This window comes from Heptranchias perlo, chromosome 39, assembly GCF_035084215.1.
Source record: "Heptranchias perlo isolate sHepPer1 chromosome 39, sHepPer1.hap1, whole genome shotgun sequence".
In the NCBI taxonomy this organism is placed as follows: domain Eukaryota; kingdom Metazoa; phylum Chordata; class Chondrichthyes; order Hexanchiformes; family Hexanchidae; genus Heptranchias; species Heptranchias perlo.
The window spans coordinates 5294681-5311358 of record NC_090363.1 but is presented as its reverse complement, the minus strand read 5'-3'; the positions used below and the strand labels follow the sequence as shown (position 1 = coordinate 5311358).

At 47.1% G+C, this 16678-nt stretch overlaps 1 protein-coding gene across 2 annotated transcripts; it reads left to right on the top strand.

The window, feature by feature from the left end:
* Positions 1-483: 483 nt before the first annotated feature.
* LOC137305145 (TNF receptor-associated factor 2-like) lies at positions 484-14885 on the top strand. Of its 2 annotated transcripts, XM_067973938.1 has the most exons (7): positions 484-904; positions 5574-5628; positions 6416-6520; positions 8216-8389; positions 9233-9307; positions 10796-10882; positions 11910-14885. In XM_067973938.1, exons 1-7 carry the CDS (start codon positions 756-758, stop codon positions 12813-12815), a joined length of 1551 nt encoding a protein of 516 aa, XP_067830039.1. In that variant the 5' UTR covers positions 484-755; the 3' UTR covers positions 12816-14885. The 2 variants fall into 2 exon arrangements, with proteins under 2 accessions (XP_067830039.1, XP_067830040.1); XM_067973939.1 differs by lacking the exon at positions 10796-10882.
* The last annotated feature ends 1793 nt before the right edge of the window (positions 14886-16678 follow it).

Below are 16678 nucleotides of genomic sequence, written 5' to 3'. Positions count from 1 at the left end.
GAGATCGAATCTGAAAACACTGGTTTCGGTGCAGTTTATTGTCATTTACTTCTAATGAGTCTCTTCATCACTTTGTGAAAATCTTGTGACCACTTGTCTCTCTCTCCCCCCTCTGCTAACACCAGATATGGATTTGCAATGTCAGCATTATCTCAAAAATAGAAATAGATCTGGTCCTGCCCTTTTGCGATAAAGCCTCTTTCGTTTCAACATTGATTTCAAATGGTTCAGATTCCCTTCCTGCCAACCCCCACATCTATTACTAAAAAACTGGTGACCTCACCCGGGTACATCTTAGCTGTCTCCAGCACACATCCTTGTTCCCGATATCTGAATCGCGGAAATCACTAGGGTGGGGATGGGGGGAAAAAAAACCCATACCTTATTGCTCAATTTTGCGAGTTGACACAGACTTGTCCCAAGTTCACATGAATGAATGAAAGTGAATGAATGGGATGGAACGTGACCCGGGCCGGCGCCTGTCAATCACACGAAAGTGACCAGGAAATGTGTGCCTGGTTGTGACGTCACCTGCAGCTGACTCCGCCGCCTGGCCCGGGGATTCCCCTTCTTATGTAACATGTTGGAAGCTTTAAAAACATGACAGCCGGGGGAGTGGGGGGAAGCTCATTGCTCGAATTGTTGAAACGGACGAGGATCAATTGCATTTGTTATTTTTTCGGTTGTTGGTCGGGATTTGCACCGCTGCTGTTGCATTAATTAATTTTTTTTTGGCGTTGCCTCCCTGTTGGGAAATGGTCGCCATGGTATCTGGGCTAGTTCCGATCGATTTGTGCGCTAGCACCGGGCTCCTCTGCTCCTCCTGTGGATTCCTTCTCATCCAACCCAAACAGACCAAGTGTGGACACAGATACTGCACCGTCTGCCTCGAAAGTCTCTTTCAGTGAGTTTCTTAAATAACCACGGTGCTTTTTAAGTTGTGTGTCGTTTTGCTGCTTTCCATTTTCTTCGCTAAGGGAGGGAGGGAGGGAAGGAAGGAGAGAGGGGGTGAGGTTTTCCTCGCTCTGTAAAATAGCACGATATGGCTGCATTGATGATTCCCTCTTTCCCCCACCGAGGTTATTTGCTGTTGCTCCGAGTGGTTCCGGGGGAAGGGGTGATTAAACATGGGAAAGGTTGAAAATACTCAGCCGGTTGGTCAGCATTTGAAAAAGCCAAAATCAGGCGAACATTTGTAGCCGGACTTGCGGTTTTGAGTGCAAAGGGGTCACTTCCTGAGAATGTACCGGCGGTGAAGAACGGGAGCAGCTCATTCAGCCCCTGGAGCCTGCTCCGCCATTCAATTAGATCATAGCTGATCTGTACCTCAATTCCATTTACCCTCCTTTTGCTCCATACCCTTTGCTTAACAAAAATCTATCGATCTCAGTCTTGAAAGCTCCAATTAACCCCCAGCATCCACAACCTTTTGGGGCAGAGAATTCCAGATTCCCACTACCCTTTGTGTGAAGAAATGCTTCCTGCTTTCGCCCCTGAACTGCCCAGATCTAATTTTAAGGTTATGCTCTTGATCTGGATTTTCCCCACCAGAGGAAATGGATTCTCCATAGCTATCATTTCATACACCTCAATCAGGAGCCCTATGGCTACACATTGATGGCATATCTGCACATTGGGGGCATGTTGCCCTTGATTTTTCTTAATACTGCAGCCCACAGCTTGGCTCAGTTGGTAGCATATCTGGTCTCTAGGTGGGAAGGATGTGGTTACCAGGACAACACGTGAGGGAGCGCTGCATTGCTAAGAGGTGCCTTTCTTCAGATGAGATGTAAAACTATGCCCTCCTCTGCCCTTTCCAGGGGCACAGAGATCAACAGGGCAAAAATGGAACTTTCTGGTTTTAAAGACTGAAGTTTATTGTCTGGTTTATCCCTCAGAAATTTCTGTAAAGTTGCCTGAAGAACCAGACTGAACAGTTCAGATGGCTGGTGATTTCCCCCGAGGCGACTGGTGTGTCCATACTATCCTTTGTCATCCCCCGCCCGCCCTCAATCCAGATTCTGATTAACAGGACCCCATTGTCAAAGAGCATCCAGGGACCATCTCCTGTAGTTCAGTGGTTTTCACATTTTTCTCTGTGGGCAATTTGTGGCAAATATCTGCACATTTTTTTATGTAGTGAGTTGTTATGATCTGGAATACACTGCCTGAAAGGGTGGTGGAGGCAGATTCAATCATGGCTTTCAAAAAGGAATTGGATAAATACTTGAAGGGGCAAAATTTACAGGGCTACGGAGAAAGAGCAGGGGAGTGGGAATGGTTGGATAACTCTATCGTAGAGCCGGTACGATGGGCCAAATGGCCTCCTGTGCTGTACCTACTATGATACCCCAGGGACCCCCCCCCGCACACTCTGGAGGAGCCCCCTCAAATATCTGCTGACGACCGGGATCCCTCTGTGCCCTTGTCTATCCTGCCGCTGTGATCTACTCCAGCAAGTTTTCTTAGCTCTTCCAGCTCGGGCCCTCCCACTCCACCTGTAGAGGCTCAGCCTTCAGCCACCAATTGGGGGGCCATTTGAACGTAACTCACCGGGCGGGAATTCCACAGGATCGGGTGGAACGCCCCCCCGCCCGATATTACACTCCAGTGACCTCGATGGAGAGTAAAATTGGTGGGGTCTAGAACCAGTGTAACTCATCCCATCAAATTTCCCGATGGGCGGGTTAGGTTAAAATTGCCCTCTCTGAGTGTCCCTGTACTTTGGGACTATTTTTGTAAACCTTTGGCTTACTCTCTTTCCTTAAAACCTTTGTGCCCTCTGTCACCACCTCTAAGCTGTTTCGTACTTTGAGTTCGGTGCTCAATGGACCTCGGTCTCTTCCGTTATATGGAAAGAAAGGCCAGATAATCTGTTTTTCAGTGATGTTGGTTGAGGGATAAATAGTGGCCAGGACACCGGGGAGAACTCCCCTGCTCTTTGTAATAGTGGCTGTGGGATCTTTTACATTCGCCTGAGGTGCCGTCTTTCAGATGAGATGTTAATCCGGAGCCCAGGGTTAACATCTCATCTGAAAGACGGCACCTCCGACAGTGCAGCATTCCCTCAGAACCGCGCTGGGAGTGTAAGCCTAGATTTTGTGCTCAAGTCTCTGGAGTGGGGTTTGAACTTATGACTCCGAGGCGCGAGAGAGTGCTATCCACTGAGCCACAGCTGACACCACAAATATAAGTTGTTGACCTTGTAAGCTGTCCATTTCCACACATATAAATGCCCACACAAAGCCTATCCTTGCATTTCTCTTTCTTAATCGGTAAGGTACAGTAACAGCTGAAATATTCTCTTCCCCCCACCCCCAACCCCCTGATGGTCGATTATTTACTGAGCTTTCCCAGTGATCAAAACAGAAAATAAAAGTCTTATTTCGGAGAAGTGTGACCACAGAGGCCCCAGTCAAAATGAAACCTCAAAATGAGGTGACACTGGTTTCCTGCAGGGACGATGTTGATGGTCGCCATTGGCAATTACAGTCCGCTGTCCCTTTTGCGTCAGCTTTCGCCCTCACTTGGTGCTTTTATGTGGTGTGTACGTTGAGTAACAACTGGAATAAAAGCTGCATTTCCCCCACCCCCTTCCTTTCCCCTCCCACCTCGAGATTTAGTGGGTAAATGAACCGCCCGTGTGGGTCAGAGGCACATAAGAAAGAACTTGCATTCATATAGCGCCTTTCACAACCTCAAGATCTCCCAAAGCACCTTACAGCCAATTAAGTACTTTTTGAAGTGTAGTCACTGTTGTAACGTCAGGAAACGTGGCAGCCAATTTGCGCACAGCAAGATCCCACAGACAGCAATGTGATCGTGACCAGATAATCTGTTTTTAGGTGTTGATTGAGGGATCACTGTTGGCCAGCACACCAGGGAGAGCTCCCCTGCTCTTCTTCAAAATAGTGGCCGTGGGATCTTTTACGTCCACCTGAGAGGGCAGACAGGGCTTCAGTTTAAAGTCTCATCCAACAGTGCAGCACTCCCTCAGAACTGCACTGGGAGCGTCAGCCTAGATTTTGTGCTCCAGCCTCTGGAGTCGGACTTGAACCTACAACCTTCTGACTCGGAGGCGAAAGTGCTACCAGTGAGACCAGGAAGGGCTTAAGGTTTGATCCACAGTATGTGTTGAAGTAGGTGAAAATGGGGGCACTGTGATTGGCGTCAGCATCACTGGGTTAAGGAGGGGCGATTGGGTCAGGCTTGTGATTGCTAATCTAGTACCCTTTCTTAGAATGGACAGGGACCAGGCTCAGCTGGGCCACTGTCACACAATCGAGCAACCTACCTATCTAGACTTGCCCAGTGACACTCGGGTTAAGGTGCTGGAAGACTGCCAGGTCCTGTGTGCCAAAACTCCAGCACCTTCAGGAGAGAAAAACCATAAATGTGTCTCAACAGAGCTAACCTGCAATCAGCTAACTCAACATGAAGGAATGAAGCTGGGAATTTCCGAGTCTGAGTGGTTTGGAGGCTAAAGAGGGGAGTTCCAAAGGCTTTACAAAGAAAAAGGTTTCATGATTTGAATTCTGTCAAAGTTTGTGAGGAGTCCCAGTGTAAAAGCTCTGAAATTCAGTGGGGGATCCCCTCCCCAATTTGGGCGGCAGACTGTTGGAACGCCCAGAGAATCGGCCTGGTTGGCAGTTTTCATACATTGTTTCTTTGGGTTCTACCAGGGTTTATGGGTGGGAGAGGACTGGTGTTGTGGGGTCCTTGATTACAGGAGCACATGTTGAAGCCTGTCATAGTTTTCTCTGAGTGTGCGTGCGTGTTGCACACAAGCATGTGTTGTGCATGAAGACTAGAGTTACCAACCCTGGACGTATTCCTGGACGTTTCATCTCATGACCTCCCGCCTCCAACCGTCCCGCCCGATCAAACAGCCTTTTTCTCTCCATCTCCAATATTTTTGCTACTAATAAAAGTGTTTAAAGAAAATTGGGGGTGGGGGGGGAGAAACATTTTTTTTTAATGCCTCTATGATTTTCTCCCTTGTTGCTCTCAGCAGGAGATTCATTCCTGGAGACTCCAGGACAATCCTGGAGGGTTGGCAACCTTACTACAGATATCCATTGAATTTCTTGTTCTAAAATATTTCCTGGACTATTGGGACTGACGCTCCCCCATTACGGTCTGAAAAGATGCATAGTTACATGCACGGCAGGCTGAAAAATAAACTCTCGTATCTCTACCTCCATCTGTGGCCCCGTTTCCCCAGCCTCACCGACCACCGCCAGCCTGTTCTCTGTTCCCCGATACTGGCTTACCCTTCCCGCTCTACCATTGAGAGCTATTCCTTCGGTCAATCCGCCTCTATCTCCGGAACTCCCTCCCCAGATAGGTCGCGCTCTTTCTCTCTCTCTTTTTTTTCTCTCTTTTTCTCTCTCTTTCTCTCTCTCTCTCTTTCTCTCTTTTCTCTTTTTTTTTCTTTTTTTCTCTCTCTTTCCCCTCTCTCTCTCTCTCTCTCTCTCTTCTCTGTGTGTGTGTGTGTAAATGAGCGCTATATCTTTGAATTATTTATTAATCTTGTTTAAACAGTGCAGTTAATTTCTCTCTCTTTATTCCAGAACCTCCGACGAGGCAGGTTGCTGCATCTGTCAAGAGAAGCTTCATCGTTGGCAGGTGGGTGCGACGAATTCGGCTTTATTTTTTTAAAATAAATGTTAAACTAATTTTATGATTGGAAATACTTGATCAGAATTCAGGCATCCCCTGAAATTCCCCAGGGATTCTCCAGTCATTGGCACTATTTTTGAAGAAGAGCAGGGGAGTTCTGCCCGGTGTCCCAGCCAGTATTTATCCCTCGACCAACATCAGTAAAAAAAACCAGATGAACCGGTCATTATAACTTTGCTGTTTGTGGGATCTTGCTGTGCGCATATTGGCTGCTGCATTTCCTACATTACAACAGACTACACTTCAAAAAGTACTTAATTGGCTGTAAAGCGCTTTCCCTAATCCTAACCCACGACCTCTATCACCTAGAAGGACAAGGCAGCAGGTGCATGGGAGCACCATCACCTCCAAGTTCCCCCTCCAAGTCACACACCATCCTGACTTGGAAATATAATGGCCATTCCTTCATCGTCACTGGGTCAAAATCCTGGAACTCCCTACCTAACCATACCCTGGGAGCACCTTCACCACACGGACTCCAGCGGTTCAAGATGAAGGCCCACCACCACCTTTAGGGCAGCTATGGATGAGCAATAAAAACCGGCCTTGCCAGCGACGCCCACGTCCCAGGGTTGAATAGCCAGCCTGTAGCTTTAAGTCTGACCTCGAGTGGTGCTGAGATGCACCGGGTAGGACTGATTGTCAGGTATTTGATTTGTAGATCTCAGCACGATGTGAGCTAGCAGTTCGACCAACTCCTGAGAGTATAATGTCGCCTCGTTGCCTTCTGCAGGTGTACGCCGACCGGGCAGCTGAGAACGACACCTTCACCACCAAGGTCCAGTGCCCAGCTCATAAAGACGGGTGTGACTGGAAGGGCTCGCTCCGCAGCTACCTGGTAAGGATCCTTGTTCTGCTCGGATTGGGTTCCCACCTGGGGTCCGTGTCTGCTCCAGTCTGTTGGTCCTGGAACAGTCCTGGCTGTGGGTTCTTCCTTCCTTGCTGCTTTTTGATGGGTTGTACTTTTTTTGAGGCTTAATGGTACTTTGGATCTTACATAGAACATACAGCACAGAAACGGGCCATTCGGCCCAACAGGTCCATGCCAGTGTTTATGCTCCACACGAGCCTCCTCCCACCCTTCTTCATCTAACCCCATCAACATATCCTTCTATTCCTTTCTCCCTCATGTGTTTATCTAGCTTCCTCTTAAATCTATTCTATTTACCTCAACTACTCCTTGTGGTAGCCAGTTCCACATTCTCACCACTCTGGGTAAAGAAGTTTCTCCTGAATTCCCTTTGGATTTATTAGTGTCTACCTTATATTTATGGCCCTAGTTTTGGTCTCCCCTGCAAGTGGGAACATCTTCTCTACGTCTACCCTATCAAACCCTTCCATTATCTTAAAGACCTCTATCGAGTCACCCCTCAGCCTTTTTCCCAGAGAAAAGAGCCCCAGCCCGTTCAGTCTTCCCTGATAGATATAACCTCTCAGTTCTGGTGTCATCCCAGTAAATCTTTTTTGCACCTTCCCCGGGGCCAGAACTGCTCATATCATTCTGGCCCCGGTCCCATGAGATACAGCACTGTGCTACTGGTGAAGCAGGCAGAATGACTGAGGTGGAGGTGGGCATGAGACTCTAACTGGTCAGCCTGCACTGGCAAAATCTGCCCTGCCCTTGGATTCTTGGGTGTCCTTTCTCCCCACCAATTTTATCTGTTACTCCCTTGAAGGCGCTGAACCTTGTCAGCCTTGGCTCAGTGGGTAGCACACTCGCCATTGAATCAGAAGTTGTGGGTTCAAGTCCCCACTCCAGAGACTTGAGCACAAAACCTAGGCTGGCACTCTCCGTGCCAGTACTGAGGGAGTGCTGCACTGCCGGAGGCGCCGTCTTTCAGATGAGACGTTAAACCGAGGCCCCGTCTGCCCTCTCAGGTGGACTTAAAAGATCCCATGGCCGCTATTTCGAAGAAGAGCAGGGGAGTTCTGACCAATATTTATTCTTCAACCAATCATCACTAAAACAGATTATCTGGTCATTATCACATTGCTGTTTGTGGGATCTTGCTGTGCGCAAATTGGCAAAATCAGCAGCTCACAAAACAGCAATGTGATAATGACCAGATCATCTGATTTTTTTTAATTTAGTGACATTGAGGGATAAGTATTGGCCAGGACACCGGGAGAACTCCCCTGCTCTTCGAAATAGCGGCCGTGGGATCTTTTACGTCCACTTGAGAGGGGCAGACGGGGCCTCGGTTTAACATCTCATCCGAAAGACGGCACCTCCGACAGTGCAGCACTCCCTCAATACTGGAGCGTCAGCCTGGATTTTGTGCACGAGTCTCTGGAGTGGGGCTGGAACCAACAACCTTCTGATTGCGGAGGACGAGAGTGCGACCCACTGAACCAGCGGCAAAGCATTGACGTATTCAAGTCTGATGATGTGCAGTGCTGAGATCCACTGGATAGGACTGATTGTCGGATGTTGATTTTGATGGACGTATAAGGGATAGAAAATGGGGAATGGGCAGAACAACGGCCACGTTGAACATATATTGAACCTTTTTGTACCTTCTCTTGCCCACAGAACTCCCACCGTGCTCAGTGCGACGTGCAGGTTGAGTCCTGCGTCAACGCTCCCTTCGGCTGCAACGTCGTTGGGCCCAGGAAGAAGATGGGATGGCACGAGGCGGAGGAGTGTGAGTGGAGGATGCAGCACTGCCCTTACTGCGACACACCATGTGCCTGCAAACTGATGAAGGTGAAGTATAACGTGGCTTTGTGGTGTTGAATGTGGCGCCCACTTTTCAAAAAGCAGATAAGGCGGGGAATGGAGGCGGTGCCAATAACCTTCAGGCTCCAGGGAAGAGATATGCGATCGGCCTATAGGGCCAGCGGCACTTTTTCTTGGGGAGGTTTCAGACCAGCCTGTTTTCAATGACGCAGTTGTACTTTAATCTTTATCTAGATGGAAACGGTGACTGCACTTCAAAAGAATCCATTGGGAGGACATAATAACTTACGACACTGACATCTAGCCTGTCCCATACAACTGCAATGCATTGTGCGTCGCAATACAAACACTTCCCACCTCACCCTGAAAGCCATGTGATCTCCTGGGAGAGACAAAAAAAAAACAAACCCAGGCCAATTAGGGGGGGAGAAAATCTGGAAAATTCCTCTCCGACCCCCCCCCCCACCTCCTTTTGGGCCATCTAAGCTGGTTTAGGAGACCACCCTGGTCCTGATTAATGTTATACAGTACCTCCCCCTTGTACGGGAAGATCTCCGCCCCAGTCAGAAACAAGTCCAGCTCTCGCTTGGAGGAATTCAGCGAATCGGCGTCCACCGCACCAGCGGGCAGCCTGTTTCAGAGGACCATCCGAAAGACGACACTTCCAACAGTGCAGCACTCCCTCAGTACTGCACTGGGAGTGTCAGCCTAGATTTTTTTTTTGCTCCAGTCTGTGGAGTGGGGCTTGAACCCATGACCTTCGTGACTCAGAGGCGAGAGTGCTACCCGCTGACCCAGGGGCAGACACCATGCAGTATTCAAATCAAACTACTGGCCCACTCTAAAGGACTGCTTTGCTTCTCCCCTCAGGAACATATGACAATGTGCTCACAGTGTAAAGAGGACTGCTCCTTGTGTGGGAGGAGAGGACTGAGCAAGGAAGAGGTAAAGAACACTCATTCACATTCACAGATGGTCATTTACAGCCATTGGGACTCGGGAATGCTGTATGCCTTTAATAAGATAAATCTGCACGCATTGCCTCTCTACAAAACCTTACTTCCTGTTGTCGTGCTTTTGTGTGAACTATTGCCATTATAAATTCCTATGTCCACATTTATAATGGGAACTGCCTATGTAAACTTGTCACGCTGTAATTACACCCTCCCACCAGTGATGGTGTTGTAGTGCTTCATTTTCACATCTCCCAGCTCCTCACCCTCTGCTGCAGAGAAAGGCTTGGGCTCTGACCAACTGTACCTCTCTGCTTCCTAAATTGTCTTAAGGTTTGCTATTTAATTACAAAATGGGACAGATTGACTTTAAAATGAGGACTGAGTATGTATATATTTCATATTCTGTGTCTCCCTGTCTTAAAAATCTTGCATCTGCACACCCTGCTCTAATTATCCCCTGCCTCCCAACTCCACTTCACCTGAACTGTACACTTGGTCTTGATTCCCTATGAGCAATGCCATGAGAGGTCAATAAGTGAGAGTCAATAAATTGTTTTGATTGACTAATGGGTTCGATGTTGTGCTCTGGGATTAGGTGACTCGTTTTCTGTTTATTTCTTTAGTAAAACAATATCCAGTGTTGAGAGTAGAATGTAAGCTATATATGTGTGAGGTGGTACATTTTGGTTGGAAGAATAAGTAGCCACACACTCCTTGGAAAATAAGAGTCTAAATGGGATAGGGGAGCAGAGGGATTGGAGGGGTATAGATACACAAGTCTCCTAAAAGTAACAACGCAGGTTAATAAGGCCATTTAAAAAAAAAGGCAAATCAAGCACAAGGGTTCATTTCTCGAGGGATAGAATTGAAAAGCAGAGACGTTATCTTCAACTTGTGTAGAACCTTGGTTAGACCACATTTGGAGTATTGTGAACAGTTCTCATCTCCATATTATAAAAAGGACATAGAGGCACTGGGGGAGGTGCAAAAAGATTTACTGGGATGATACCAGACCTGAGAGTCTTCTCTCTTCAAGAATTTTGTCTAGAAAAGAGAAGACTGAGGGGTGACCTGATAGAGGTCTTTCAGATTATGTGAAAGGGTTTGATAAGGTAGACGTAGAGAAGATGTTTCCACTTGCGGGGGAGACCAGAACAAGGGGCCATAAATATGAGAGTCACTAATAAATCCAATAGGGAATTCAGGAGAAACTTCTTTACCCAGAGAGTGGTAAGTATGTGGAACTCGCTACCACAAGGAGTAGTTGAGTCGACGAGCATGGATGCATTTAAGGGGAAACTAGATAAACACATGAGGGAGAAAAGAATAGAAGGATATGTTGATGGGGTTAGATGAAGAAGGGTGGGAGGAGGCTCGTGTGGAGCATAAACACTGGCATAGACCTGTTGGGCCGAATGGCCTGTTTCTATGCTGTACATTCTATGTAATTCTATGTGTATCTTTCTCTTTCTTGCAGCTAAGCAAACATTGTGATGTTGATCTAGGAGACTGTCCTAAAGTGAAGGTGTCTTGTCCATTTGAGAGAGCTGGTTGCCAAGAAAAGGTATATATTTTTTCTTTCTTTCCAGCAATTTAAAAAAAAATTCAATCTCAGGATGTGGGTGTCGCTGGCAAGGCCAGCATTTATTGCCCATCCCTAGTTGCCCTTGAGAAGGTGGTGGTGAGTCTTCCCAACTTGCCCTTCAGAAATGTAGGTGTGGAGCCTAAGCCTACGGAACACCACCAAGGCTTTAAACCGAAGATGGGAGTAGACCATGAGGTTGCGAGTAGACGATGAAAAGCATTGGTTTTAAAAGTCTGCAGATAGGAAGAGGAAGCAAAGACTGAGGAGTTCCCCACTTCTGAAGTCCTGGAAAGGAATGAGTGAGAGTAGGAGCTGGTGAGATAAGCTTCGATTTCAACATGGTGAGGATTCAGGGAGGAGGAAGGGTGAGTAGGATGATATATCAAGGGATTATGAGGAACAGGGGTGGAAAATTGAGAGGATCAATGACCATAATATTGCTGATAAAAGAGAGAGAGAGAGAGACCAGCAAGGTGGGACAGAGAAGTAGAGGTGGGCAGCTAGATGTGACAGAAGAATGTCCCATCAAACGACAGGCTTTTCTGTCCTTCTCGGGTGGACGTAAAGATCCCATGGCACTAATCGAAGAAGAGCAGGATTCTCCCTGGTGTCCTGGCCAATATGGAACCCTCAACCTACATCACTTTTTTAAAGAAAAGATTATCCACATTCTAATCACTCTCTGGGTGAAGAAGTTTCTCCTGAATTCCCTCTTGAATTTGTTAGTGATTGTCTTATATTTATGGCCCCTAGTTCTGGTCTCCCCAGCTAGTGGAAACATCATCTCTACGTCTACCCTTTCATAATCTTAAAGACCTCAAATAGTCCACCCCTCACTCTTCTCTTTTCTAAAGAAAAGAGCCCCAGCCTGTTCAATCTTTCTTGATAGGTATAACCTCTCAGTTCTGGTTTCATCCTAGTAAATCTTGTGTAAACTGTGTAGTGTTTGTAACAATCATCGTTTTAAGGGTTTATTAAACAAATACTGGTACATTATGTTCAACAGCCTCAACGGGAAGTCCTCAATGAGCACCTGCAAGAGGCTCAACAGGCACATATGGTGCAGTTGCTTTCCCTGACTCTCAGCCTGCAGTCACAGATCTCCAGCACTGAGGATGTAAACGTGGGCTTCAAACAACTTGTTATGGACAAGGTCTTGGCCCTGACCGGGCTAGTGAGTCAGTCAATGAAGCCAGCGTCGATCGACGAGGCTTCAAGAGCTTCAGGAACCGAAGACCCTTGCATTTCCGCCTTGGCCAAGAAGACCGAGAGCTTGGAGAAGGTCCTCTGTGTCCTCAACCGAGAGTTGTACAAGTACGAAAACACCATCGAGCTCCTGCAGCGGCAGTGCCTCCAGAACGAGCAGGTCATCGAAGATCTCCAAAGGAGGAGCAAAGCCATGAAGGGTCAAAGCCACCTTTTCGGCCCTTCTCCGCCGATGAACTGCAACGGGGTCATCGTGTGGAGGATCGAAAACTTTTCCTCCCGTCTCTCGGCCGCCAGGTCCGGGCAAAAGACCTCATTCTACTCTTCAACCTTCTCCACCCACCCGTTTGGCCACAAGCTCTGCTGTAGGATCTATCCCTACGGAGACGGCAGCGGGAAGGGGACACACGTCTCCCTGTTCCTGGCCATTGTGCGGAGCGAGTACGACGACGTACTTCCGTGGCCCTTCAAGCAGAAGGTCACCTTTGCTCTCCTGGATCAAGTGAATCAGAACCATGTCAAGGAATCTTTCATCCCCGATGTCCTCAGTGCCTCCTTCCAGAAGCCCAAGACGCACATGAACATTGCCAGCGGGTGCCCCAGGTTTGTAAGGCAGGACCTCCTCCTAAACCCGTCAAACTCCTACCTCAGGAACGACACCATCTTTCTCAAAGTTGTCGTCGACACATCTGGTCTTGGATTGTGAATGCCCAGTTTTCAAATTCAAACTATTTGTTTACAGAACTTCCAGATCAGCTGGTTTTGTTTTACAGGGGTCACTGACAGTGCAGATTTAATGCGAGGTAACTGCAAGGCTAATTTCTATTAGTTTCAAAAGAAGATTATGTTTTATTCCCCTCTGTCATCTAGTAATGGATATCCCCAGGCAATCTGAGGCACTGGAATGGGTGGGGTTGAACTATCCATTAAGACAGTTTAATTGGGGTGGGAGACTGGGTGGTACAGTGGGTCAGACACTGTCCTTTCCCCCTCTGGGACTGGGAGGTACAGTGGGTCAGACACTGTCCTTTCCACCCTCTGGGACTGGGTGGTACAGTGGGTCAGACTCTGTCCTTTCCACCCTCTGGGACTGGGTGGTACAGTGGGTCAGACTCTGTCCTTTTTCCCCCTCTGGGACTGGGTGGTACAGTGGGTCAGACTCTGTCCTTTTCCCCCTCTGGGACTGGGTGGTACAGTGGGTCAGACTCTGTCCTTTTCCCCCTCTGGGACTGGGTGGTACAGTGGGTCAGACTCTGTCCTTTTCCCCCTCTGGGACTGGGTGGTACAGTGGGTCAGACTCTGTCCTTTAAGCCTTGACCCCCTCTATGTAATGTCTGTAATGTGAGGACTTGTTCACTACTGACGATGATCGTGAATAATCCCAATTTCTTGCATGCATTGGGCAAGTACAAGTAACTGACAGGATGGCTTATGACCTGTAGATTTAGGCACAACATGTTTGAAGCCTTGTATTTAATTCTGCAAAAATTTGATTATTTTACTGAAATACAAGAAAAATATATGCAAAGGGGAAAAGTTAACATGTTTTTCTGGTCAATGGCAAGGTAAATAAGCACTTTATAATACAGCTACCCAGCAGGACAATAGATATGGGACTGTTGAACACTTGACGTAGGTAAAACTGCCATGAAACTGTGAGGCCCACAACCAGATTAAAAATGTAAGAGTCTTTTAGGAACAGGATAGGCCTCTGGGCATAACAATCCCATCCCTTTTTGACAGATCAACCCCATAATTTTTTTTAAAAATGGGAATTGAGACAGTTAGTCGAAAAAGAGGAATAGTGAAGGGAATAGAGAGCGAGCAGGAGAGCGGGATTCAACTTGTGGAGAAACAGGCTGCTGCAGATTTGATGGGCCGAATTACCTGTTTCTGTGCAGTAACATTTTGTGACTCTTAAATGTGGGAGAGGATTAATCCCATTTATTGAGAGCAGGGACTAACTATAAAAGGGACTTTTCAGTTGTATCAATTAGGTTCTGTTGCTGTACATGTTAAAACTGATGTAACTACCTTGAATATTCTATAAGTTATAAATGTTTTTGTTAATTTAATCCCAGCATGTTTCCATGTTGCTATACTTATTTATTTTAATCTATTATTTATTGACTTCTGTTCATAAACTGCAATGATTATAAAATCTGAGCACATATTCAGGTAATTGTGAATAAGGTTCTTTGTTTATTGCTTGCTTCTTGTACACATTCAAATGTTCTGTTGATTCTGTTTTAATTGATAACCTTCAATATCTTGCCAGTGACATGAGATTTCCCCCTCCCCTCGCTCCCAACCTTCTGGTCTCACAAAATGAAGGTGCACTGAGCCACAGTAAACCTTGACAAACCATGTTATTTTAAAATTGTCATCCTTGTTTTCAAATCCCTCCATGGCCCTCAACCCCTCCCTATCTCTGTAACCTCCTCCAGCCCTACAACCCTCCGAGATCTCTGCATTCCTCCAATTCTGGCCTCTTGCGCATCCCCGATTTCCTCCGCTCCACCATTGGCGGCCGTGCCTTCAGTTGCCTAGATCCCAAGCTCTGGAATTCCCTCCCTAAACCTCTCCACCTCTGTCTCTCCTCCTTTTAAGACCCTTCTTAAAACCCAGCTCTTTGACCAAGTTTTTGGTCACCTGTCCTAAAATCTCCATATGTGGTCCCTGATGTCAAATTTTGTTTGATCGCTCCTGTGAAGCGCCTTGGGATATTTTACTACATTAAAGGCGTTATATAAATGCAAGTTGTTGTTGTTGTCGTCTGATCAAGGTTTAATTACCAAAAACTGAACAGGACAATCTTGTAACCAGTTACCTCCCTTGTGGCCTTAAGATGACTAAACTGGACTCATCTGGGGTCCATCAATGGTTAATTGGAATAAGGCAGGCTTGGCCAAAAATAGCTGTATTGCTGCCCAGTTCTTGGAACTAGAATGGTTTGGAATCTTCTAAGGTGGAATTGTATCTTTCGCACAGCATGAGTTGGAGCAAGAATCTGCTTGTGACTTGTTTTGCTACAAGCGGCTGAATGCAGATCAGGCAGCAAAGATCATGAATCTCACCATGAGATCTGGTATTTAAATTGCTCTTGGCAGTCATATTCATTTGATAAGGTTACGTAGAACTTGATCACAAAGAGCTTGGATTTATATGACCATTTATATACATGTGTAATATCGTCTTGTTTCCCCATGTGTGCATTTTGTACTTGTGCACAGAGAGAGAGAGATATGAAAAAAAAATTCGACCTGGGTACCCTCTATCCTCTCCCCAATCCCCTGATCATCATTCCCCAGTCTTCCTCAGTGTGGCAGGAAATTTAAAGCGGGAAGATCTCCTGAATTGCAAGCAAGCCCATTCCGGGGAGATCCGTGCCCCATTCTGGGAGACTCCCGGACACTCTGGGATGGTTGGCGACCTTGCCTTATAAATTTCAGGCATAATTTCTGCCACTGAACTGAGTTACAAAGGAAAGGCTGAGACTTTCAGCCTCTGCAACCCACCAGCCCCCACCCTTCCTTCTAATGGGCAGAAAATCACAGGCTGGGAGCCCAGAAAACAAGAACGTAGGAACAGGAAGAGGCCATTCAGTCCCTCAGGCCTGCTCCGCCAATCACTTAGATCATGGCTGATCTGCACCTCAACTCCATTTTCCCACCTTTGCTCCACATCCCTTGATTATGGGATGTGAGATACCCCTGAATGAAACCTGGCTGTATAACCAATATGTGACCATTTGTGAACACTCCCTCCAAGTCAAGGCTACTGACTACTTGTTGCTAAAAGAATCCTTTTCAATTCGTGGACCATTCCTTAGAGGCAGAATAGAGAGACTACGTCACTGTCGACGCCCAACAAAACCATGTTACCCTCTGGTTGACTTTGAAACACCCCAAACTGAAAGGCGTAACTGGTGACCTCCTCCACAGCCCCTGCGGGGAGAGCACAGCCGGAGGACTGAAATCATTCAGGGCCCACCGATGGTTAATGGGCAAAAGTTAAGCTCTGCCAATAAAAAATATAAAAGTCTCACCACATAATTCACGGAAAAGCAGTTGTTTTGAATCTGCTGGTATGAAATTTATAATCACTTACCAAATTGGAACATGTGTCTTACTGCTCGGCTCAAAGTAATTGAGGGCGAGCCAGTCTTTGGCTCAGTGGTTAACATTCTTGCCTCTGATTTAGAAGGTGCAGGGTTCGAACCCCGCTCCCAGCGAGCGGAGGCCGGAGCTCCCGATGGTCCCGGTGAGCAGAGGCTGATGGTCCTGGAGACTGGAATTCCGGCTGTGAATTCTGTGTTGACATCCAGTGGGACACTCATGCCAGGTGTGTGTGTGTGTGTCTCCCTCCCCTCATTATATGGGTTGTGGGAGCCCATAAAAACCTCCTGCCATATAGGATGAACCACCCATTAGGCTGGTATAAAGACAGTTACGGCCATAGAAGGAGTGTTCACATCACGGCCTGTCAGACTGTTAATCAGCTTGTGAATCCTCCCCCCAACTTCGCACTGTTCTCCAAGGGAAGAGCGTGAAGATACGAAAATAACAA

Excerpts from the sequence above, each read along its gene's own strand:
- LOC137305145 (XM_067973938.1), top strand. The coding sequence starts at position 756 with ATGGTCGCCATGGTATCTGGGCTAGTTCCGATCGATTTGTGCGCTAGC. Across the intron at positions 5,629-6,415 it reads AGAAGCTTCATCGTTGGCAG|GTGTACGCCGACCGGGCAGC; the intron begins GTGGGTGCGACG and ends TGCCTTCTGCAG. Across the intron at positions 10,883-11,909 it reads GAGCTGGTTGCCAAGAAAAG|CCTCAACGGGAAGTCCTCAA; the intron begins GTATATATTTTT and ends TATGTTCAACAG.